The sequence below is a fragment of the Eretmochelys imbricata genome, chromosome 1 (assembly GCF_965152235.1).
Source record: "Eretmochelys imbricata isolate rEreImb1 chromosome 1, rEreImb1.hap1, whole genome shotgun sequence".
Taxonomy (NCBI): domain Eukaryota; kingdom Metazoa; phylum Chordata; order Testudines; family Cheloniidae; genus Eretmochelys; species Eretmochelys imbricata.
In genome coordinates this window covers 297,976,352-298,002,719 of record NC_135572.1, presented here as the reverse complement: position 1 = coordinate 298,002,719, position 26,368 = coordinate 297,976,352, and the positions used below count along the sequence as shown (strand labels likewise).

At 42.5% G+C, this 26,368-nt stretch overlaps 1 protein-coding gene across 5 annotated transcripts in view; it reads left to right on the top strand.

Moving 5' to 3' along the window:
- Positions 1–6,208, top strand: part of SRGAP1 (SLIT-ROBO Rho GTPase activating protein 1) — a 239,278-nt gene extending 233,070 nt beyond the window's left edge. For all 5 annotated transcript variants that reach the window (XM_077833521.1, XM_077833502.1, XM_077833492.1 and 2 more), the window contains one exon: positions 2,929–6,208. In XM_077833521.1, coding sequence (XP_077689647.1) covers positions 2,929–3,306 — 378 coding nt within the window. In that variant the 3' untranslated portion in view covers positions 3,307–6,208. The remainder of the gene's footprint in view (positions 1–2,928) is intronic.
- The last annotated feature ends 20,160 nt before the right edge of the window (positions 6,209–26,368 follow it).

Sequence of the window (26,368 nt, the reverse complement as noted above, 5' to 3'; positions counted from 1 at the left end):
GCAGATTTTCATTTTCTTCCCATTTTAGTGTGTCAGATCTTTAACCATTATCTGCTAACTGCTTGAAATGTGTATGTGGTGGGCGTGAGATTCATCAGTACGTTCAGATATGCATGCACTTCAGAGTTTGCATGCGTGTCTGTTTATTGTGTGTATTTTATAGACTAATACATAGCCTTACTTCAACAGGAAACTTTGCAGATACACAGAGACTAATGTATTATCATAATACACTACCCCGATATAACGCGGTCCTCGGGAGACAAAAAAATCTCACCGCGTTATAGGTGAGACCACGTTATATCGAACTCGCTTTGCCCCCCCCCCCATTCCTTGTTCCCTGACCTCCCGCTCCAGAGACCCCTGTCCCTAATCACCCCAGGACCCCACCCCCTACCCAACCCCCCTGTCCCCTGACTGCTCCGACCCCTATCCACACCCCCAACCCCCTGACAGGCACTCACCAGCAGCGGTGGGAAGCGGAGCAACGTGGCCCCAGCCCACTCCACTCCGCCACCTCCGGTCGCGGTGCTCTGCTTCCCACCGCCAGTGAGTGTGGGGAGGTTGGGGAAAGGACGCCGCCCGTACTCACCGGTGGCGGGAAGCAGAGCACCACGGCTGGGAGCTGGCGGAGTGGAGCGGGCTGGGGCCAGGCTGCTCCGCTTCCACCACTGCCGATGAGTGCGGGGGGGATCCATTCCCCCAGGCCCCTCCCCTGAGCAACACGGCTGGGGCCGGGGCGAGGGAAGTGGAGTGGGCTGCTCCCAGTCCCCTGCTAATCCCCCGGGCCACTCTGGGACTGTGGGGCCCCCAAAAGTGTCCCCCCACAGCTCCTGCCTCCCAGACCCTGGGGGCGGGGAGCCCCTGACCACCCCCGAGACCTTCTGCCCCTTATCCAACCCCTCAGCCCTGGCCCAGAACCCTTAACATGCTACTCAGAGCAGCGTGTCGGAGCTTTACCACATTGTATGCGAACTCGTGTTATATCGGGTCGAGTTATACTGGGGTAGAGGTATACATATATTTTATGCAATGTATTGTATTTTCCTACTGAAACAAGTTATTTTTTGTAAATTTGAATGACACAAAAGTAGAGTGAAAATCCAAAAAAAATACTTTTTGTAAAACCTGGGAAATTTTCAGTAAAAATCAGTTTAAACTGAAAATGAAGGGGCTTACATATATGGCAATTTCCTGCAGTATCCTCAAAAGAACTGATTAGTATTAGTGTGGGCTGGGATTGTATGTAACCTCTCTGGGGGGAGATGTGACAGATATTGCAACTCCATGCAGTATCTTTAGGGTCCATTGTTTTAAATTAATGGTTTGACTGTTTTCTATGTCATCAGGGAGGGCTACTTTAGCTTCTCCAGGAACTAAAAACAGTGGATGATGATTAAGGCAAATCAGCAAGATTATAACTCCCCCAGAGAAGTACCAACTCCTTGGGAGGCTTACATATACTACTTCAAACTAGATTCTCCAGAGACTAACGACAAAGAAAGGACTTTTGGATAAATAGCCTGAGGTTAAACTGACACAGGGCCTGATCCAGCAATTGGACAGGACCTTCTGTCCAAGAAGGGGCCCCAATGCTACTAGGGCCCTCTGCTAAGCTTTTTGCCTCCTTATGTGAACTTTTATGTTTTTTCTGTAATGCTTTTACCTTAAGAATAAATATGCTTGCTTAGAAAGAGCTGTGTGGTAGCTTATAACTGCTGGCAATTACACTGGTCACAGCCCTCAGAGAGAAAGCAAAGTTCAGGTGCTGGCCTTTTTAGGCAGTCTGGCTTGCTGGGGATATCACAGAATAGGCAGGGAACTGTGCAACCTTAAAGATGCCCCAATCAGGAGTGAGCGAGATGTGGGTCTCCACCGAAGCGAGGTGATGGCTGGGAACCAGAAGCCTGGAGTGGATACCCTTGAGGGGCAATACAGGTGCAGTTGCCCTGAAATTGTGATACAAGCAAGCAGAGCTCACTGCCACAAACATTTTAAAAGCTGGAAGGGTGGCCATTATCTTTCAAGATGTTCCTAATTCTTAATAACAACAAGGAGTCCGGTGGCACCTTGAAGACTAACAGATTTATCTGGACATAAGCTTTCGTCAGTAAAAAACCCACTTCTTCAGATGCATCTTAATACTAACCACCAACTTCTCTCTCACCCTAACTGAAAGTTATCAAAAGCACAGCTATTTTACTATTGGTCTTGAATTACATCTTTATTTTTAAAAAAGAGTAATATAGGCCAGGATTTTCAAAGCCAAACTGGATGTCCAAGTAAATGCGTTAGGTGGCTTTGAAAAACTCAATCATAGTTTTCCAACTTCCGTTTTAATTTAAAAAAATTTTAAATTTTTAATTTAAAAAAATCCCTGTGCTAGAGTATTGTTCCTGAACATTTCAGGGTAAGATGAGGAGTATAGCACATGAGCTGTTACGCTTCACATTTATTTAAATATTGTTGCAAATCAATCATCAAATATTTGTTCTCTTAATAGTAATTTAACAGCAAGCAGCAGAGTATGTTTTTAATGGCCTGACTGAATTTTGACCCTCTACCGTTAAGTTAATTTATGTTCAACCCAAGCTGCCATCTTGTTCAGGAAGGCCACTTTTAAATGAGTTGATGTAAATGCATGCAGTGTTGGTGTAGCCATGTTGGTCCCAGGATAAGAATAGAGAGACAAGGTGGGTGAGATAATATCTTTTACTGGACCAACTTCTGTTGTGAGAGAGAAGATTTTTTTCTTCATCTTCTTCAGCTCTGTGCTGTAAATGGGCTTTAATACTGCTTCATAATATTTGTTGAAATGAATGGATGGTTTATAACTGAATTCATGCATTTCTCAAACTTCTTCCTGAGCAACTACCCTTTGCATTCAGTATTTAATGACTTGCTGCTCTGTCTCTCTGCTCTGACCAGGATATTGAGGAGACAATGAACACAGCTCTGAATGAACTCCGTGAGCTGGAACGTCAGAGCTCCGCGAAACACGCCCCCGACGTGGTGCTGGATACATTGGAACAAATGAAAAACTCACCCAGCCTGGCTTCCTCAACAGAATCACTAAGCCCTCTCCATAGTGTAGTGTTAAGGAGCACCGAGCCTCAGATTCGACGTAGCACTAGTTCTTCCAGTGATACCATGAGTACTTTCAAGCCCATGGTGGCCCCCAGAATGGGAGTGCAACTAAAACCCCCAGCTCTGAGGCCAAAACCCATTGTTCTTCCAAAAACAAATCCTACTATAGGACCTTCCCCTCCTTCCCAAGGTCCAACAGACAAATCTTGCACAATGTAAAAAGCTAAGCAACCCAGGAGGTGGAGTGTGTTACAGAAAGGAATGGATTAGCGATAGAAGTCAGGGTTCCATAACACTATTAATTCATGTTTATAACTGGAGATGTTTTGTTTTCCAATTTTTTTGAATGTAAAGTCTGAACTAGTATCAACACGGGCATTTGTATTTTGTATAGTTTCAGTTTTCAAAAAAAACTGGACAAATGTGTGTCATTTTAAAACCGACTTGAAACCTTGATGCTGCACCATTTGTAATAAAAGGAACAGATCAGAAATGGCTTCCCACTTTGTACAATATTTCATAGTCTTTCTGTAGTTTACTTAATAAGGGATCCAATAGAAAGGTAACTTGAAGGAATTCATAAGTGGATATGGAACCCCTGACCATTAGATCACTGGTTCAAATCCCAATCTGGTTGGTAAAAGTTAGCACCTGAGGAATTAGTCAATGGCCTGTGTGAAGTGTGTATGTAATCTCAGTCCATATAAATTAAAATAACACTTTCACAGTTAGCACTAAGTATTTAGCATATTTTTGGTAGTCTTATCAAAGGCCAAGTGCTGAGTAAGTAGAGCAACTGAATTACTCTCTTTCTGACCTCACTCCAGGTCAGGGTTAAAGCATATTGCCTGGATGGTATGAAGTTTCTAATGCTGCCACTTGTGCTGTATCACAGCTTTCTTTTGAAGCTAAAAGTTCAGTCCCCAGGACTGTCAGACACTTTTCACAAGCACTAAATTCACTTACAGTTTACAGTTCAGTGAACCAAGTAACTGCAGGTATACAGGTCTGTGGATCTTTCTGTAGTATAATAAAAGATTGAAAGTAGCAGTTGAACAATAACTCAATAAAACATTCCTTGGACCTTATTGCTCAGTATCTTCTTCAAACCATGAGAGCTGCGATAACCACAGTTTCAAGCTGCTGTATCCTCACTAGTTATCCTTCACAGTGCAAACAATGTGCACGGTTTCTCTATGATGCTTACGAAACTATTTTTCTCCTGAGTTCTTGAATAACTTCTCTCAATTACACAGGAGGTTGTTAGAAGCATAGAAATCTCATTTGCTACTCTCTAGACTAAACCAAAATAAAATTTGCCAGAACCAATTTGAAAAGAAAATAAAAATAGATGTCTATACCTTTCTCGCATCTGTGTGTGAGTGAAGATTTTATCAGCTTTGCTTAGTACACCATTATTAAATTTTCTGTTACATGTGAATTAATTGTACAGCTGTTTTGCACATTAACACTAAGCCATAACATCATTTCTGTGATTATTTTTCAATATTACTTGCCCAATCTATAAGATCATTTATAGCAGGTTTTTAATTTACGCAGCCATGCAGTCAAACTATTTATAAAGAATACCCTGTTGGCTGTTACCTGAAATACCAGGGCCATGACACGAAATCAGCTGATGGTCATAGACAGAAATAAAACTGGCTTCAAATAAGAGTTGTCTTTCCTCATAGCATTTGTTACCTTAGGATCTTACCATTCTTCCTATGGAATGTTTTAAGTTGTTCCGTTCACTATTCGGAAACATAATTGGGGAGAGGGAAGAGTTAGTGTCTTGTAACAAAGATTTGATTAGTGTATTCTAGTCTGAATAAAGTCATAGAAGCCATGTCCTGCTGTCATTTGGGAATTTATTTATTTCCACTGTGGTTTACTAATTGTAATCACTTGATAAGGAACTCCAAGCCCTGGACATGACAAATATCCCATAAACTGCATTAGAGAGCAATGCTGTCAGGGCCATTCATATTGTTGCTGATATTTGCAGCCCAAGGACGGGTCCAAAAAAATCCAAGGAATCTATAAGTATGTCTGTTTGGGGGCTGCCACATGTATAAACTCTTAGCTAGCACAGTGGACTCTTCAGGTGTCAGTCAGTTTAATCCACTGATGCTACCACTGTATAAACAGGGTAACAACTTGTCAAATTTATGTTTAATCCTGTATCTCTTGACTGTACCCTGCCGCCTATAGTCCTAAACTCCATGGCAAGGTTCTAACTGAAGCCAGTCCCCGTTAAAGGTTGGCTTTAATCTATTGGTATGTTCACCTGTCCAGGACCAGAAGTTATTTTTAAGTAGTTCCCAAACTTATTAGGATCAATGGAACAAACTGGAATTCCAGCTCTAATTTTCATGCAGTTTTTAGTTCAGTGATTTGTTCAATACCAGTGTGGCATAATTGAGATGAATATCTGTATCTTTAAATTATATAGGGAATTTTGTATGTTTAAATAACACTATTGGACTCCATAATGCTTATATTAGAAATTGTGTAGCAAGAGAAAATATTAGAAACAGTGCATTTAGTGAATGCATCCACTTAGAGCATTCACACAAGTTAAATGTGTAGTTTGATGGTTATTATAGATACTTAACGTATAGTAAGTGGATATGTAACAGGAAAGACTGACAACTACAAACATACTAAGGGGCAACTCCTGCACACCTAATCAAATCAGTATTGTCCTTTACTGTCAGTTTGATAAGTTGCAGTATTGGTAGCTTCCTGCTTGTTGACTGTTACCTAATTGTGTCAATGTACATCTGTAGTATGTACATGTGAAAGTGCCTTTAAAATTTTAGAGGAGCTTTAGCTTTGCTCTTGTACTATTGCATTTCCACTGCGGTCACTCTTGCTTGTATACTGTTGCATTTTCATTGCATTCATCCCTGCTCTTGTACAGCCACATTCCCGCCATTTTCAAAAAACAAAAAAGTTAAAAATACACAGTTATGGAAGAAAAATGTACTGTTAATCTGTTGTGGCAATGCACTTTTATGTATAGTACTGTACATTTTGGCATGTACCATCACAGGCTTCAGTATACATTCAGGTTTGTTCCCCATAGTGTATCTTTATAATAAACAAGATAGTTCTGTCTGCATTTGTGTAGTCTAATGGTGTGCAGTCCTCAGTACATTTTTACATGTGTATCCCCAAATGACCTTTTTCCTTCTTGGTAATGTGAAGGCAAGAAGCTTGAGAGGTTCTTCCTGCTATTTTCTGCTAGTTTTATCAACCCCATTAGTCTTCCCAATTTCCATTTTGCCCCCCTTCCTCCAAGTGGCCTTTCCAGAGGAAATCTTACTCGGAGACTAGATGACAAGATCAGAGGCACCTGCATGGGCCTTCAGAAAGGCCTACCTTATCTCCATAAACAACCCGCTGCTTTTTACCCTTCCCTGAAACTTACTGCTGTAGGTCTCCTTTGAATGGGGCTTCATGCCAGCTGCCAACACCAAGCTTTATTCTAAGGTCAGCTGTCTGGAAGCTGCAATACTTGTTCTCCTTCACTAAGAGGTTGAAAGCCTCAAACTGGAATGAAGTGGCTATTAGGGGCAAGACGGAGCTCAATCTGGGTTAGCCCCGAGCAAGCGCTGTCAGTTGTGCCAACGGCCATACATTTGTTTTGTAATTTGCTTAAGCAGAAACCGCTGAAATATCTCATCTCTTATTTGGAAGCTGTGGTTACACTCAGATTAGTTTACAAGAAACACAGTCAATGTTTTATCCACAAACCACACACACAGTTGACTTTAGATTTTTCTGTCAAAGTATTTCTAAGGTTCAGAGGGCCCTGAGGGATGGCCTATTTTTAATCTGGGAGATGTTACCCTACCACACACCCAAGCTCTTTCTGATGCCCTTTCTGACCTACTTTATCTTCCTAGGTTTTCCAGGGCTTTGTGGAAGCAAGAACACACATCAGAGAACCCAAACCAAAATCCTTCTGAAAAATAAGTCAGCAGCAGTCAAAAGGTCCAGAATTGTCTTTTCCCTGGCTGTAGCACTCAAGAGCTATAATATGGCAGGGGAGAATCACTTAGCAGGTTACAGCAACAGGTAGCACCTTCAGGAGTGCTCATCCAATGTTCAGAGGATGCCATTCAACAGGAATTAAGCATCTTTGGCTGATGTTTTATGCAGTAGTATGCTCACCCATCAGCCCATGTTGCGAGCCTTTGCATGCCATCGTCCAGTATGTACCTTATGTATTTCTACTCGTCCCTTATTACACAAAAGTAAGGATTCAACCAGGCAGAGCAAAATGTCATACTTTACTCAAAGCCTGTGTACTCCACAGCGAGCATGATCTAAATTCTGTAGCAAAACCCTACGCTGCAGGGACTGGGGATTGTGCAGCAGTTTGATCAATTTTAAGTTGACATTTTTTATTAAAATAAATAACTCATGCAATCACTATAATGGCCCCATATTATTTAACTTCATAACAAATTCAATGTTGTACCCTGCTTTTTTAATTTTCTATATGCTGCAGAATTTCATACTGAAAATGCTTAGCTATTGTAGAAGTTGCCAGGGAGCGAGGAAGGGGGAGGCAGGAGAGTTTGACAGGTGAGTAGGGGCCCATTGGAGCTTCTGGCAGTTGGGAAAGTGAGGGGTGCTGTTTGGTTTGCTGGGGTAGGCATGTTAGCAGACCAGTAAAATGATCTGCCACGAACTAGTTAATGTTGACACTGAAAATTACAGCATTAGGGCAGTTCACACCATTGAAAACTAGTGTTTCAAGCTGCCTGCCCATTCAAGTGGCCAGTGCTACCTCATTTTCATTCCATGTTTGAAGTGTGGGATGAGGAGGGGAGAGAAGGAGAGGAGTGTTTGGATCCATAAGCATGAGAAACTTATTTAAGTTAAAAGCCTGGATGCTGGAACACAATTCTGCAGCGAAGAACAGATTGCTGCTGCAGAGGAAACCTAGACTCTATAAGGATCTAATTATAGGGCTAGCTCCTGTATGGCCAATAGGCACGTAGGTCAGTGACTGCTCCACTGTCTGAATGCAAAAAGAGAGAAAGTTTATCATAAAACAGCAAGTCTGGAGGGGACAGATGGTGGTTTATCTGGTGTGAAAGTCTCAAGAAGGGGATTTAAAATGGATTATCTGATTTAACTACCCTAACACCCGTAGGAGGTACTGTACCCATTTTACAGGTAAGAGAGCTGAGGTACAGAGTCAGAATCTTTCCTAACATCTAGCAAGTCAAAGGCAATTGGTAAAGGAAACCAAGACTGCACGCTCACAGTTCTCTGTTCTTGCACTCAGATAGCTGCAGTTTCCTTCTATAAAGGTTCACACTAAAGAAGTCTACAGCATGTCCCAGAGATCAGCCTGTCCAGCAGGATTCAAGACTCATTTTATTAAAGCCAGATGCTTTTCAGCAGACAGCACAGGCTGAAGCTGAGCAGGGGGCCAGCAGCTGGGCCAGGCTGCTGGGCAGTGTGCGTCTCTGGGCAGCTGCTTGTGCAGCCTCAGCCCCACTGGCAGCGGTGCAGGGAAGTGGGGGGAAGCAGCGATGTTGGGGGGGGACATCTCCACCTACCCCTGCAAACAACCTAATGTGTCTCCACTCACCTTGCCCCTCCAGTTGGAGCAATGAGGTGTCATGTGCTCACTCCACAACCCAATCAGAGGGCAGTGCTGTCTGAGCCCTAATTCAAATTCTTCTCTGCTTTCCCGGGAGCTGGTTGGGCCATCGGAGTTGTGACTTGTGGGCCCTGGGCCCTACAAGGAAACCCAGCTGACAAGTACCTGATGGGATCCCACAGCATCTGCTTGTGCCAGGACACTGAGCACAGCATGCCCCTCCCCCCAGATCCTCATGCCCCCCCATCCAAGCAGTCCCCAGAGCCCCCACCCTGGTCTCATGGCCAATCCCCTGAGCCCTCTCCTGCCCTCCCACCGCACCCAGCCTCTTTCCATCTCCACAGTACCACAGAGTGACAGAGAGGCCTAGTTTAAAAAGGCATATACACCAAAAGCCAAACCATTGCTCACCTTACTCATGTGCTTAGTCCCATGTGAGTCAATAGGGTTATGTGCAGGAGTAAGGCAAGCAGAATTTGGCTGTGGAACAGGAGCGTGAGCTCAGCCAATACTCTGTGATACCCAGGAGAACACTGGGTCCAATACCATGATATCACTGGAGAGTCGGGCTTTCAACTCATTGTTTCCAGTACATATGTGTGAGAGAAAATGGTTGGCACAAGACATGCCTACCTGATGTTGAAGTAAAGCTAGTTTGTGGCTAACATACTGCTCAATGACAGTCCATCCTTACTAAAAAATTGACTCAGTAACGTTATCAGTCAGTCAATCTCAACTTAGGCTAGTCACAATACACAGCTGAGCGTTGTTTATTTTTTAATTAACACTATTGATTTTTCCAAATATTGTTGTAATGGAGTAACAATGAGATGTACAAACTGAATCAGAGTCAATGATAAAATATAAAAAAAGGAAAATTATGCTGGTCTAAGCCAGTCACATGTTTTCAGGGTTGAAATCAGTACTAGATAGTACAGCGCCATAGATAAAATAAAAACAAAAAACAAACACTGTCCATCCTTATTCCCATGGAGCATATTGGGTTTTTTTGTTTAATATCTGCTGTGTACATCTTCAGAACTATGCATTAGAATCTATAAGCATTGACCAAACAGAGAAAGGGGATTTCTCATTTATTTGCATGAATTGCTTTCCAGGAGAGCTGAATCACAGAGACCAACATTCCACTCCATAGTGGAACAGAATGGCCATTTTTTTTAATAGGGCCTTTTTGATCATTAATGAAGTAGCATTAACATGAAGATTGGTTCTGAGGTAACATCGAGATTAAATTTCAAATAGCCTAACAGTGAAGAGCATCTAGCTGTCTTCATAACTGCTGATAATAAATCATGCTGAACAAGGCAATGACTCCCAGATATATTGGCCAGTGTAATATGTAGTCCAAGGTTTTCAAAGGCACCTATTACCATGGTATCCTGGCATGACTTTATACAACAGAGTAAAAACAGAATCGGTGAATACAAAGGGTATTCCTAATTTTCTGCCTTCTAAACAGAATTTCACTTTGATAGTGTTCTCAGTTCTTTAGTTGCTTTTCCTAAAAAATTGTTTCAAGCGAAGTTTTGTTCCTACAGACAGAATTCCAGCGCTGTAGTCAAGATTTTCTTTTAATTACAAAATGAAGTTTGTTTTGTGGCTGAACTAAAATTATTCTGGGCAAGCTCAGTTTATCAAAGGTTAGGTCAGCCAATAGAGAATGGAAACGATACCAATTCAGATTTAGGTGACCCATCACACAATGTGAATACAGAATACGAGTAGCAAACAGTTCAAACTATCACAGGCTGTGAATGTGCACAAAACATTCACTCAATCCAGTAAAAAGGCTAAATTTTCTGAATAAAGTGTTTGCTGCAAATTGTTCATGTGGCTCTGGTTAACATACAGTATTTCCTAAAGCGGGAGAGAATGCTCTTCTTCTCCTGGTGATATCCAATACCACTTCTGAAAACCAGGCTGAGGTGATAACCAGGCAGAGGGCCCAATTACTGGGGAGTACAATACACATAGTAAAGAGCCTGTACAAACAGATATCCAAAAGTGAAGCAAGACTCTGGCTCTGATGAAACTCTGCTGGGAATGAATTCCATAACCAAGGCCCTCTATTAAGAGCTCATGACCCAGGGGTGGCGAGTTGTATGGCCACGCTCCAGGAATATTCAGAGCATGGGGCCCAACTCCACCAATGTTCGGGGCCCGGTCTCTCCCCCAGCCCCACCTGCTGGCCCCACCTGCCACCCCCAGGTGATCTAAAAGAGCCTGGGGACCCCCACTGCCACCACTGGCAGCACAGCAGGGCTAAAGCGGCTTCCTGCCTGCCCTCACTCTGCATGGAGCGCCACTCCCAGAAGCGGCCGGCACGTCCCTGCGGCCCCTGGGGGAGGGGGTGTCTCCGCACGCTGCCCCCCCCGAGCGCAGACTCTGCCATTGGAACTGCGGCCAATGGGAGCTGCAGGGCCAGTGCCTGTAGGCAGCAGCGTGCGGAGACCCCTGGCCTCCCCACCTAGGAGCCACTGCCAGAGGGGTATGTGGATCACTTTTGGGAGCTGCCCGAGGTAAGCGCCACACCCATCACTTCCTCCCACACCCAAACTCCCTCCCAGAGCCCAACCCTCACCCCGCCTGCACTCCCTCCCAGCACTGAACCCCTTCCTGCACCCCAACCCCCTGCCCCAACCCAGAGCCCGCACCCAAACTCCCTCCCAGAGTCTTAGACAGGTGGGGGAGGGGCGGGACTTGGAACCATTCTGGGCACCACCAAAAATTATACATATCTGCCACCCCTGTCACGACCTTCTACAAGTTCTATCCTGGAAAATGTCACTTCCCTATTAAATGCACACACAAAACTCCAGGAGCTTGCAAGTTATCAAAAAGGTTTCCCAGGATTTGCATTCTGGAGCAGATCTGTTCAGAATAGGCTCTGTTTGCTCAATTTTCCTTCAGCCACCCAGCACCTGATGTCTACACGCGGCCAAAGTAGGATTGCACAAAACCAAACACCCTAGCCCTGCAACTCCCTGAGGCCCTGCCCACCCCTTCCCTGGGGCCCCACCCCCTCTCACTACATTCCACCTCCCTCAGTGGCTCACTCTCCCCCACCTCACTCACATTCACTGGGCTGGGGCAGGGACTTAGGATGTGGAAGGGGATGAGGGCTCTGGGGTGGGGCCAGGGATGAGGGGTTTGGGATGCAGGAGGGGGCTCCATGCTGCAGGGTGGGGCCAAGGGATTTGGAGTGCAGGAGGGGGCTGCAGGTTGAGGCAGGGAGTTGGTGTGGGAGGGACTACAGGCTCTGGGCTGGGGGTGCTGGGGTCAGGGATGAGGGGTTTGGGGTGCAGAGGGGGCTCCAGGTTGGGGCACGGGTTTACCTTGGGCGGCTCCCGGTCAGCAGCACAGCGGGAGGAGCTAAGGCAGGCTGCCTGCCTGTCCTGACACCGTGAACCGTGTGTGCCAGAAGCGCCAGCAGGTCTGGGAACCGGCCAATGGGAGTGCAGAGCCAGTGCTTGGGGCAGGGGCAGCACGCAGAGCCCTGTGGCCCCCCCACCCGCCTAGGAGCTGAACCTGCTGGCCACTTATGGAGCGCAGCACGGTGCCCCAGGACAGGTAGAGACTAACCTGCCTTAGCACCACCAACCGGATCTTTAGCGGTCCAGTTGGTGGTGCTGACGGGAGCCACCAGGGTCCCTTTTCGACCGGGTGTTGCGGTCGAAAACCAGACACCTGGTCACTATAGGCCAAAGTCATATTCGTGTTACTGCAATGAGATTTGGTTTAATGTAATCTAAGCCCAGATCTTCAGCTCAAGCATCACATTTCTAAGACTCCCGTCACCATGGTACCAAGATGCCATATGTACAATGTATTTCATTTTCAAAACAAATCAAAGAGCACCTATCCAGGGCTCTAGGGACTATTGACAGTCTTTTCTGCTTCCCCCATCATTGCCGTTAATCAAGGTCAGATTTTTTTAAATTAACACTGTACTCTCACAGCACTTGTTACTCACATAAAATTCTTCCCCCTCACAAAAAGGCAGGGGAATAAAAGGTGTATGCAGCATGCCCCAAAGCTCAACAGATTTGGGCTATTTGAGACAGGGGCTGAGAAGCAGTGAGGTCCACCACAGATAGAGGCCTTCATGGGGAATGCCCTGGCAGCAGCTCCCACTCTTATACAGAAGAGGCCCCAGCTCAAGCACCTCTGCTGTTTGTGGAGGTAGCTGTATAGCATGGGGAGTGGGATGATCTCTCAGATTCATAGAGCCCGGGCTTTTTAAACGCCAACAACCACAATCCTTTCCTCCGTTGATTTGCTGCTGTTCAGCAGTGCTTCTCGGCTTGCTTGTTTCCTGGGGATGTATAGCCAGCCACTCAGTCATTGCCCTTACTGCAGGAAGGCTGGGGCGAACAAGTGTGTCCTGCATTGTGCTCTAAGCATAGCAAGGCTCAGGCTTATTCTGATTTCCAGTGCTAGGGGGATTCCTTGAACAGAGGCTTGAAACAGGACATCCAGGCCCCACCTCCCCAGAGTTTTGCCACAGGCTTTCACCATTTCAGAAATTTTGCAGTTGCAACTGCTGCGGATGGTCTTGCACTGAGATAACAAAGTCCCAGTTCACCAAGGGCTTTGAATATTAACATCAGAACCTTGAAATAGGTTCAGTATTGAACAGGGAGGCAGTGTACAGCCCAGAGCAACGGTTCTCTTTTCTTTTTGTACTGCTTAGTAGGCATGTTGAGCTGTTTGGCCACATGTAGTTTCCAAGGGGCCCCCACCTGCATCACCAGGTAAAGCATGTGATAGTAGATCATCCTGAAAGCGACGAATGCAGAAACCACCGTTGCTAGGTCCTCATTTAATTGGAGAGGGCTCAAGTCTCCTGGGTAGACAAAGATAGAAGAATATGGTTTGGACTTTTACTGCTCCTTTGGGGTTTAGTAGCTGAGAGGAGTCCAGATGAACCCTTTCACCTTGACCACTGGAAAACAGAAACCTTCAGTGGAAAATGGTCACTGTTCCTAATATCTCCTCATAGAGTTTCCCTTTTGCTATTAGCATCACTTCAGTTCTATCTCTGTTAAGTTTCAGATAGTGTCTGCTAGTATCCAGGGACCTAATGTGCTCAGGTATTTGGATGTCGGTGTAGCAGTAATGTCCACATTCAATAAAAAACAATGTAGAGCTGTGTGTCATTGGAACTGAAACATGTGTCATCTCACAGTGTCCATAATGGTTTAAAAGCAACGTAAAAAGGGGGCCAGGCGCGCCCCAGGACTGAATCTTGTACAAGTCTACAAGCCAGAGTTTTTGAGAAGGAAAAGAGACGCTGCCAGTCAACAGCCTTCAGGATATAGCCAATGGGTATGAGCATAGCAAGTTCAATGCAACTCCATATACCCTGGACGGGTCATAGATATGGATCTCACGGTTACATCCTTCAAAGCCTTTTGGCAGAATAAAATCAGCACTGATATTTTTCTTTCACCACTATCAGTAAGACAGCCATTTGGGCTGCCAAATCTGCCTCTCTACCATAACCTAGTCTGAATCCCAATTGGCAGAGCCTTGGATAATGGCAACATGTAAGAGCAGCTTGGCTCAGCCCACTAACATGTCCGCAGTAATAACCTTTCTCAGAAGGCAAGACTGAAGACAGCATGGTAATTTGCAGGTGATATGTTTTAAGGAAGCTGGCAGGCTGCCCCTCATGAAGGAATAATTGACTGTCTTAATTAGTGGTGTCCCCAGGTTTTCTTTACTTTGTTCATTAACTATTGAAGACTATTGAAGGGCCTGTATCTGATGTGGTGGCTCAAATTTTACCCAGTACATTTAAGACATCTGCTTGTTCAAACATACTAGGAATAGCCATACTCAACTGCATAAAGGCAAATTATTCCAGTGCCAGATAAAAACACCAGGCAGAGAACCACATTTGTGCAAGGCACAAAACCTTTTACAATGAGACTGTAATTGTGGGAAAGACTATATATAATACTTTGTCATTACGCTTGTGTCTGGGGAAAAAAAATTCTATTTTAGTGCTGCTTACATATTGTATTGAGTACTGATTCCAGGAATAATCTGCTTTGTTCAACCTGGTATCTTGACAGAAGTTATGAAGTGATGCTCTTCTGTCCTAGGTCATTTGTAATTCAATCTTGATTTCTGGGAGACACTACTCTTCATACCTATCAGCTGTGTATCAATGCACTGCAGTGGAAAAAGTGATAGCAGACTCATGCTTCACTTTAATAAGAGGTTAGCATGAGTGTTTAACAAATATAGATGGAAGACAAAGACTAGATGGGAAAGGAACTTGAATGAAGAATGTTCTGAAGACAACTGGGGGGACAACTATGAGTAAACTAAAACAATAAGCCTGATTCTCCTCACAGTGGTGAAAAACAGCTGTAAGTCCACTGAGATCTATGATTATGCAGTTGTACAACTGCTGAAAGTGACAATAGAATCCAGCTCAATATAAATTAATATGAGAGAGAACTTTTTCGTTGCAACATTATTAAACAGAATCTACAGCATCTGCACCACAATTAGCAATAAGCATTTATCAAGGCGCCGACTACTGAGGTAGTCAGTCCTTGATAAATGCTTATTGCTAATTGTGATGCAATTCTTTTTAGTAGGTTTGCATCTCACCAGTACAGTTGTTACTTTCTCCCTGACAAACATTTCTTAGAGCTGCTGCCTACAGGACTACTTTCTTGGCTACCACATAAGGAAAAAAATATTACAAGAGTCATTACAGGCTTCAACTGACAAATCCTCTAGCTCTTAAAAAAGAAAATCTGACAATCATTTTAAATTTAACTCTATTGTGGGGTTCAAAACCTTAACCACTATTATCTCTGATATGGTTCTTTTTGCTGTTGAAGCAGAAGACTAAAGTCCATTTCTTTACAACTGCTGGTTTATTCCTTGGCACTGAAGTTTAAAGGGAGAGATCTAATCACCAGGTTTCTGTTTCTCCTTGGGTAAATGAAAATAGAAAGGCTTGTGGGCAGGGAAAAAGCTCCTCTCTGAAATGGTTGCCCAAAATAATAACATTAAAGCCAAAAATTTTATCCGATGCATAATGCATGATTGGGGAGAATAGTAAAGCTGCTGCATGGTATTTCTTCTCAAACTGCTGCCATCAACTGGCCTCACATTCCTTCCCTTTGTCTCATTTTTTGCACCCTTCCACGCTTCCTCCCTTGCCCACTCTCCTTTTCCCTTTCTACCTCTACCACTCAAACCAATTTTGGGATCAAATCATGCCTCTACCCTTCTCCATCCCATCATCAAATACTGGTGCGACGTTACACCCCTTATTCTTTATGGAAATATGCTTATTATATGGATATGGCATAACAGATATATTTTATGCAAGGTAAGACTTGTAAGGGATCATTGGAAAGGTTATAATTTACTGAATGTGATTGTCCAATTTGTATGCATGTATCATTTCCGTATCTAAAGTTAGGAATATTGGCTATGTAACAATTACGACTGTGTGTGTATTTGGGAGACCCCCCCCCCCGACCAGACAACAGGCCATCAGCTTTGATGGGCCATTAGGAAGAAACAATAAGACTTTGAAGATACTAATCCCTCTCCTTCCTGAGAGGCATCCTAGGATGTAGCTGTTACACCTGTCACCTGGTACTAAACACCATCTTGGACTTCTAGTAATTTTCCACTAAGAGGAGTGGGAGGTCAAGACTGGAAAACAAAAGACTTCCACCTTATGTAAATCTTTTTTAAGTCCGGGGGGAGTAAGACAAACAGGATTTTTCTCCATTGCTTTGCTGCCCAAGAAGAAAGACTGCTAAAAGTACCTGAAGAGACAAAGGAACTGAGGGTGGGAAAGGCAAGGGCTGAGTCCTTGGACTGAGACAGAAGAGTCTAGTCTGTAAAGATAAATAACTGGAACTCTAAGCTACAGAAACTCTGCATCCTGCCTAAATCAACATTTAGGGTGAGAAATTACATTTTGTAACCAGTTTCTTTAAGATCTTAAGCTTAGTATGTGTGTTTTGTTTTATTTGCTTGGTAATCAGCTTCGTTCCATTTTCTATCCCCTATAAATCATTTAAAAAATCTGCCTTTTATAGTTAATATATTTATTTTGTTGATTATTAAACCCAGTTTGTGCAATTTCTAACTGGGGGAGGAGGGGGCAAGAAGTTGTGCATATCTTCCTCCACAATGAGGGAGGAGGAGAATTTACAAGTTTACATTGTACAGATTTCTCTACAGAGCAAGACAATATTATTTTGGGAGTACATCTCAGAATGGGGGTCCAGTCCGTCACAATTGGTATCTCACCAAGTTAAATTCAAGGGTGGGGAGAGGGAGAGACCCATCTGGAAAATAAAATGAAGGACAAAACCCTGGAATTCTACAAAATGCTTCTTTGAACATGGAGCAGCGTGAAACAGGAAATGTTTATCTGAGGAAATGATTATCTCAAGCCCTTGATTCCTATTCACTGCCTTTTCCTTTGGCTTTTGATGCCACAAAATCCCTACCAAAAATAGTTTACTGGGTAGAAGTAAATTTTACAATATTACTGTCAAGTCACTTAATATGTGGATTCAACTAGATTATGTAGACTTTGCCAGGGAAGCTGAAGGACTATTTTTCATGGAATCAGTCAGATTTTTCAGTGACTATCCACCCTTTTGTAAAGAACTGGAGAACATTTTTGTTTGTTTACAAAAGGAATAAAATAGGTCTGGATTATTCCCTTGTATCCTGCATGATAGAAAGCCATTTTTTCTCTTCCCCAAAGAAGTTGCAAGGTTTACTGCCTAACAGATAATCCAAGGGGAGTAGTAAAGATTCAACCACTATGGTAGTTACAGTACATTTGCCTCTACAAGCAGTTACTACTACACAATAAAAGAGAAAACAGAAGCTGCACTCAGAGATTGCAGCTGCCAGTCAGCAACAGGAAAGAAATGTCCGGGAGAGCAGAGGCCGAAGAGAACCTTGTGGCAAGGAAACATGTAAAGGGGGAAAGGGGAGGAGAAGGGGAATGGCAGCAGAGAAGAATCTGCAGGAGAAGTTGGGGAGTCGGGGCAAAAGAATTGATAGGCCAGGGAAGAAAAAATGAAGCATTAGAGCAGACAAAGTGATGAAGTGTGTGGTTCTTTTTGGAAAAAAGTTAATCACATTAAAGACAGCTAAAAATATACACACTTTCCCTTTTTAACTGCAAGGTAAGCAGTTGCCATAAGTATGTTATGCAATCTTAATTGGAAGGGGACATAGCACACACAATCGTGCATAAGAGGTGGTCTGTGCAATTGCAGATGTGGGCAGGAAGAGGTCCACAAGACACCGTCTATAACTAGTGTGGCCTACAGGAGAGATGTTCACAGGCACCAAGAGCAGTTAGGCACCAAACACTCCTTCAAAGTCAGGTACTTGTGCCTCAGAAAATCTCCCTCTACACCTTAAGAGATTTTAAGAACCCCTGCTCTGTACAATGTCATCAGTAAAAACTACATGGCTTTATAGTGGATATTTTTTTAAGCTCCCTGGACAACTGGTGCTTTCAACCCACAATAGGGACCCAAAATGACTTGAGAACTATATTAGTGGGTGTTAAGACCCTGTCTGGACGCCTTGTGACAGAAGGTGTTATATAGGAGATAGATACTTGGGGAAGTTCTACAAGTTCTACTTATGGGTGTTGCGCTTGCTTTCACTTGTGTTATTTTTTATTATGCAATATCCTTTACTTAAATGCTGCAAATAATTTTTATAAGGAATTCTTACTGGTATGAATATGCAGTTCTTAGTCTCATCCCATTTCAATAGGTGAACTAAAGGACACAAAAGTATTTAATAGCATATTGCTGATGAGCACACATTAAAGGAAAAAAACAATATACTTCAGTGAAAAGGGAGATGAAAGGGATAAATCTGTCAGTGAGACAATACCACAGTGATAGGCAGGATATTAAAAAAATAATTGAGCAATGGGAGATGCAAGCCCTGTTCTCTTTCCATTAAGAAAATTGTGTCATAAATATTAAGTTAAAATAATAAGGCTTTAAGATTTTAACACTCGACTAGATTCCCCAATCCCAAGTGATTCCACTGGATTATGTAGTGACTGAGGGAATTTACCCTAAAGTACAAGGGAGGGTTTAGGGGCACTTGGAGGATTGGGTGGTTTGTGATTTCAAAATGGAGCACGTCATTATACAAGCTCATATCTCCCTGAGCTGCATTCCCAACATAATGCATGTCTTCTTGCTGCTAGTTCCTGCCTTGAATCTCAAGCTAGGATCAAGCACCTGGTAGGTAGGCCACATCATGAAGTTAAGCAGGACTGAAGAGGAACCAATATAGGAGCCAGAGCATTTCTGTGAAGGGAGGTAAAGTCAATGGGTAGTAAGCACAAGGCTGGCAACAGTGGGAAAGGGTCCAATGGAAAGGAAAGGAGGGTCCTATGGAAAAGACCAGGGAGGATGAAGCGCTCTCATCCTCTGGGGAAAGAAGTAGTAAGGAGGAGAGAAGCAGGGCTCCTGATGGAGAAAGACAGAAGGAGGAGGACTGAAAATGAATTCGCTCATCCCCAGTGTCCTAAGGGCATGTTATAAATATATTTTCTTGGGTGACTATTTGTAAAGTGACCTAATTTAATCCAAAGTAAATTGTCCTTTGAAAACTTCAGTCCACTTCAGGTAGTTACATATAGTACCTGCAGTATGAATGGTAAAGTAATTTATTTTAAGCTCTAGCCTGCACCCTAGAGCACGAGAAGTATTAAAAATTAATGTCTATTCATAATAGTTGCTCACCATGTACATGAGTTTTCTGTACCTTTTTAAAAGAGTTCTGAATGCATATTTCATTACCAAAGTCCTGGCACTTATTGAACCGCTCTCACCTGGAGAATGAGAGGGGAACGCTCTCACACACGTCCAAACAAGCAGCAAGCCAAAAAGGATTTACCTGCTCCAAAGAGCAAGAACAAAGGACATAGTTATACCTGCCTTGTACTTGGAACTTTCTTCTTAGACATTGTGGGAACATATTTATTTTGTCCCACAGCAAAAGCATTAAAAGATTATTTTCAATTCATTTGGGTTACAACTTTTCTAATTATTTCATAAGCAATGCCCTCTAAACTAGAACATCTCTTTTCCAAAATACCAGTCCAACTGGATTCTGTGAACTTACACATGGAATTACAATTATATCCCTATTACTGTACAATTATTTACTCTGCATAGCATCTTTACCAAAAATGTACAGAGATAAATATACAAGAGAACACAGGGCAACAAATTATGGAAAATGATGCTATAAAGATATTATATGGCGAATAAATTAAAGCATTTAATCAAAAGGTCAACAGCAAATAGGGAAAGAAACTAAGGTGCACTCTGTTTTTCTGCTTTAACGGTTGAAGGCATCATTAATACAATACTTAGGACAGAAAGAGAAAAGAATAGAGGTGTATGGGAACTGGATTTTCTGTTTACAGAAAATTCTACCAGTTTGAAAACAATTCCAAAACAGAACTAAAACAAAAACCAAAAAAAAAAAAAAAATTGTGGGAGAGTCAGATTCTAAAGAAGTTTTGTTTCAAAAAAACAAAAATGTTTCATTCCAATTTTGACATTAAAAATGAAGATATTTCAAAACAAAAATATGAAATGTTCCATTTTAACATCATCAAAATTCTTCCTGCCTTTTTCCCACCAAAATGAAATTTTATCAAAAGACATATTTCTGCTAATTGTTTTACTTTCGACAAAACCGCTTTTCCCAAACATAAACACTCAGAAAAATTTCCTATCAGTTCTAGAAAACAGGCTCACATTATTTAAGGCTGATTGTAGGAAGGGAAACAGTCTCCTCAGCTGTAAGAAGGGAAACACTGAATTCTGAACTTAGGTCTCCATAGGCAAGCATTATGATTGGAGTAGTGATATTTTATAATTCAGAGACAAAATTAGAAAATAACCACTTTACTGTCATCTTTGTAAAGCACCTTGAGGTCGATGCATGAAAGATGCTATATAAGAGCTAGGTTTTATTTATTAGGAAATGTAATTCAGCTACATAAACAAGTTAACACAGGAATGTTGTGGCTTATTACAGAACTACACCCAACCAATTCCCTCCACAGGATAGTGAGGGACAACCCACGTGACCTGTGACATATATGGCAGAAGCAGTACATCAAGTGTTAAATGCCTTTTTTGGTTCCGTTTTCACCAACAAAGTCAGCAGTGATTGGATGACTAACATAGCAAACATCAGTGTATGTATGTAACACAGTGAAAACAATAAGAGAACCTACACACATGCTAATAAGCTTACCGGAGATCACCCAACTCCATCAAGGACTGTGGCAGGTGATCAGTCCTTCAAACCCCACACAGGGATTTTTCTGCAGTTACAAGTTCAAAGAACAAGCCCACCCAGTAATCTGACATTCTTGTCTCTCACACTGTTCAATATAGTCCTTTGATCATCCAGGCCCACAATAATACATAACCTTCACATTTAATACAATGGACTCCAAAGATACGTAAATTTAATACAGTAAGATCTCCCAAAGGTACTGTAGGAAATTGCCATATCTGACACAGTAGGTACTAGGTAAAAATCCTGCCCTCAGTGTATGTCTGCCACCAGTGTGAGTGTTCTGATGATGATAGAATCACAGAAATGTAGGACAGCAAGGGACCTTTATAAATCCATGGTACGCCCACATCTTGAATACTGTGTGCAGGTGTGGTTGCCACATCTCAAAAAGGGTATATTGGACTTGGAAAAGGTTCAGAAAAGAGCAACAGAAATGATTAGGGGTATGGAATGGCTTCTATATGAGGAGAGATTAAGAAGACTGGGACTTTTCAGCTTGGAAAAGAGATGACTACGGGGAGATATGATTGAGGGCTATAAAATCATGACTGGTGTGGAGAAAATAAATAAGGAAATGTTATTTACTCCTTCCCATAATACAAGAACTAGGGGCCACCAAATGAAATTAATAGGAAGCAGGTTTAAAACAAACAAAAGGAGGTATTTTTTCACACAATGCACAGTCAGCCTGTGAAACTCCTTCCCAAAGGATGTTGTGACAGCCAAGACCATCACAAGGTTCAAAAAAGACCTAGATAAATTCATGGAGTATCCATCAATGGCTATTAGCCAGCATGAGCAGGGATGGTGTCCCTAGCCTCCGTTTGCCAGAAACTGGGAATGGGCAACAGGGGATGGATCATTTGATGATTATCTGTTCTGTTCGTTCCCTCTGGGGTACCTGGCATTGGCCACTGTCAGAAGACAGGATACTGGGCTAGATGGACCTTTGGTCTGACCCAGTATGGCTGTTCTTATGTTCTTACCTCAGTAGATCATCTAGTCCTGTCCCCTTCATGGAGGCAGGGATAAGTATTATCTGAACTTTTGAGACAATATACGTGAAGTGGATTTCCTGGGAAATATTTAGGGGGAGGTGAATACCGATTTGGCCCCTTGTCCCTCACCCAGTTATGTAAAAACCCAGCCTCTTGAATCTATGCCCTGATGAGAGGCCAATTGTCTGCTGATTACCTATTGCCAGGGTCCCAAGATCAAAGACCCAGACTATACAAAGGAGGGACTCACAGATTAATAGGTGGGCTTGTTCTGAGTTAACAGCTGTTAGAAACTTGTAACCACAGAAAAACCTGTGTGGGGTTTGTAGGACCGATCACCTGCCAGAACCTTTGATGGAGTTGGCGTGATCTCTGGTAAGCTTATTAGCATATGTGTAGGTTAGTTTATTGTTTTCAATATGTTTTCCCTGTAATGCCTTCATACTTTAATAGTAAATGTGTTTTCCTAGCTGGGCTGTGTAGTAACTTATATCTGTCGGCAATTACATTGTTTGTAGCCTCTGAGGAGAAAGCAAAGCAAACCTGCTTAGGCTATCTGACTTACTGGGGAACTCCCAGTGTGGGCAGGGAACTGTGTAGCCTGGAAATACCCCAGTAAGGGTTGAGAGAGACACAGGTCTCCACCCAAGAAAGTTGACGGCTGAGGAGCCAGGAGCAGGCACGGGACCACAAGGAGGAAAATACAGATGCAGTTACCCTTAACTAGGACACCCACATAGTGCTTTTGATTAACTGTTTACTGCACTGTATGTGACCCACATGAAACAAGGAATGAAATTATTTTTAACTAGTTTATAGTTTGTAAATCTACCCATTTATTCTGCTACAAATTTTTGACACTTTTTTTTTTAAATAAATTCATTAACTTCCAGTGGTGCCACCCAATGGTTAGCTGTTACAGTGCAAATACCTATGTTTTACAATGATCTAAGAACCTCTCCTTTTTTCACTTTTGGGCAGGCAAATTCATTAAACTGCAGAAATGTTATAAACTTTGTCTTTTTCTGCTCTGTATTATCATGATTAATTACTTGTGTATCCCGAGAAATGTAAGAACTGATCCTGTTCTCTCTCTGTCAGGTATCCCCTTTGCACCAGTTACAGCAGGAGGGAGAGCCTGGGAACAGACAAAACGCAGTTGTAATCCTGACTTTAACATACATTCCCTTCACAGCTTTGGAAAAGTTTCTTAGCCTCTCTGCCTCTGTAAAAGGGGGGTAACATTTGTTAGGTGTTTTATGGGTATAAATTAATTCATGTTTGTAAAAGGCTACTCGGTTGTTATACCACTGAGATCTCTGAAAGTTCTCCAACACACAGCATGTATTTCCTGGCATTTGCGGTTAATCTGTAGGATACGTTACTTCCCTTTGAGTATTGATGTCTTATCCCTTCTTGTCTTTCTTTGAACCTTTAGTGATCAGCATTCTTTGGCGAAACAGCCACTTTAGCTAGATCAACAGTAAGGGTCATGATTGCTCCTTTGCTTATAAGAGAGAAAAGTCATATTACAGCTCCAATTTAAATAGTTCTGTGACAGATTCAGTCACAGAGACCCCCTCAGGACTGTCACCTGACTTACTGAGATTACCACTGAGCCCGTTTTCCCTGCCAGCTTGGGACTCCAAAACCCTGTTGTCATAAATATAAAGGGAAGGATAAACACCTTTAAAATCCCTCCTGGCCAGAGGAAAAACCTTTTCACCTGTAAAGGGTTAAGAAGCTAGGATAACCTTGCTGGCACCTGACCAAAATGACCAATGAGGAGACAAGATACTTTCAAAGCTGGATGGGGGAGAAACAAAGGCTCTCTCTGTCTGTGTGATGCTTTTGCCAGGAACAGAAAAGGAATGGAGTCTTAGAAATTAGTAAGTAATCCAGCTAGATATGCATTAGATTCTGTTTTGTTTAAATGGCAGAGAAAATAAGCTGTGCTGAATGGAATGTATATTCCTGCTTTTGTGTCTTTTTGTAACTTAAGGTTTTACCCAGAGGGATTCTCTGTGTTTTGAATCTGATTACCCTGTAAGGTATTTACCATCCTGATTTTACAGAGCTGATTCTTTTCCTTTTTTTCTTCAATTACAATTCTTCTTTTAAGAACCTGATTGCTTTTTCATCGTTTTTAAGATCCAAGGGTTTGGGTCTGTGTTCACCTGTGCAAATTGGTGAGGATTTTTATCAAGCCTTCTCCAGGAAAGGGGGTGTAGGGTTTGGGGAGGATTTGGGGGGAGGAGGGGGAAGACGTTTCCAAGCGGGCTCTTTCCCTGTTATATATTTGTTAGATGCTTGGTGGTGGCAGAAATAAAGTCCAAGGGCAAAAAGTAAAATAGTTTGTACCTTGGGGAAGTTTTAACCTAAGCTGGTAAAAATAATCTTAGGGGGGTTTCATGCAGGTCCCCACATCTGTACCCTAGAGTTCAGAGCGGGGAAAGAACCTTGACACCTGTCTTGTCGAACCAGACACACTAGCCTGCTGCAACCCAGACTCAAGGTCTGAACCATGCCCCCAAAGCTGCAGGCTTTAACTGAAAACCACTCAGCAGGTTACCTATCTCCAGCACCCAGACACCCAGTTCCTAATGGGACCAAACCCCAAATACATTTTACGCTGTATAAAGCTTATACAGGGTAAACTCATAAATTGTCCATGCTCTATAACACTGTTAGAGAGAGATGCACAGCTATTTGCTCCCCCTGGTATTAATCACTTACTCTGGGATTATCAATAAACAAAAGTGATTTTATTAAGTATAAAAAGTAGGATTTAAGTGGTTTCAAGTAATAACAGACAGATTGAAGTAAGTTAGCAAGCAAAACAAAAAAAAACACACAAGTCTAAGCCTAATACATTAAGAAACTGTTTACAGGTAAATCTCACCCTCAGAGATGTTACAATAAGCTTCTTTCACAGACTAGACTCCTTCCTAGTCTGGGCCCAATCCTTTCCCCTGATACAGTCCTTGTTAGTTCCAGCAGGCATCTTAGGAGGAAACTAGAAGTGTTCTCATGACAGGCAGCCTCCTTTGTTCTCCTCCACCCCCTTTTATAGCTTTGGCACAAGGCAGGAATCTTTTGTCTCTCTGGATCCCAAACCCTCATTCTAAATGGAAAAACTCCAGGTTTAAGATGGATTCCACCATTCTTCCTGGGCTGGCATACACAAACACAGAAAGTCTTGCAAGTAAACAGAGCCATTTACAACCAATTGTCCTAGTCAATGGGAGCCATCAAGATTCTAAACTATCATCAATGGCCCACACTTTGCATAATTACAATAGTACCTCTGAGTTATATTTCTAGCTTCAGATACAAGAATGATACATAGATACAAATAGGATGAACACACTCAGTAGATTATAAGCTTTGTAATAATACCTTACAAGAGACCTTTTGCATGAAGCATATTCCAGTTACATCATATTTACACTCATAAGCATATTTCCATAAAACATCATGGAGTGCAACATCACAAGTTCTTTGTAGCATATTACAACATATTATCACACTACCTGCAATGTAAAGGACCAGAAACTTATACATTAATAATTAGGAATTCAGGTATATTCTTATTGCAAACAAGACAGCATCTATTTGGAACTTTACTTATTTGCAGTATAGGTACCTAAATTCTGCTCCCTGACTGACACGAATAGAGTAAAAAAAAAAAAAAAAAACTTCTGCCTGAATCAGGCACTCATTCACCAGGACTCATTTACAGCAAAATGAGAAAAATCAACCACTTCCAAACAAATGAACTGTATGAAATATTTTAAATCTTTGGTTGCATTTTCCAGATGGGGTGTCTTTGAGCTGTGCAAACTTAACATGATTGAAAAGCCCTCTTAATGCTTGCACAGACACAGGCTAATTCATTGAAAGGTACAGGTGAGAACCCTAGGAACGGCTTAGCAGGTAGGAGCCTGAGCAGTAGGATGACCAGACAGCCAATGTGAAAAATCGGGACCGGGGTGGGGGGGCGTAATAGGAGCCTATATAAGAAAATGACCCAGAAATCGGGACTGTTCCTATAAAATCGGGACATCTGGTCACCCTACTGAGCAGCAACGCAGCCAGCTGGCATGTCTTCAGTCACATTAGCCTGCACCTTAAATGAACTTTAACAGTGCCTTTCAATAGTTTTGAGCTAACACAATTGAAAACAACACCTCTGTAGCCCATCAAAACACGGCCACAGATTCCAATTTGTTTTGCCTTGTTTTTTGGGAGGGGGAGAGAAGAAACA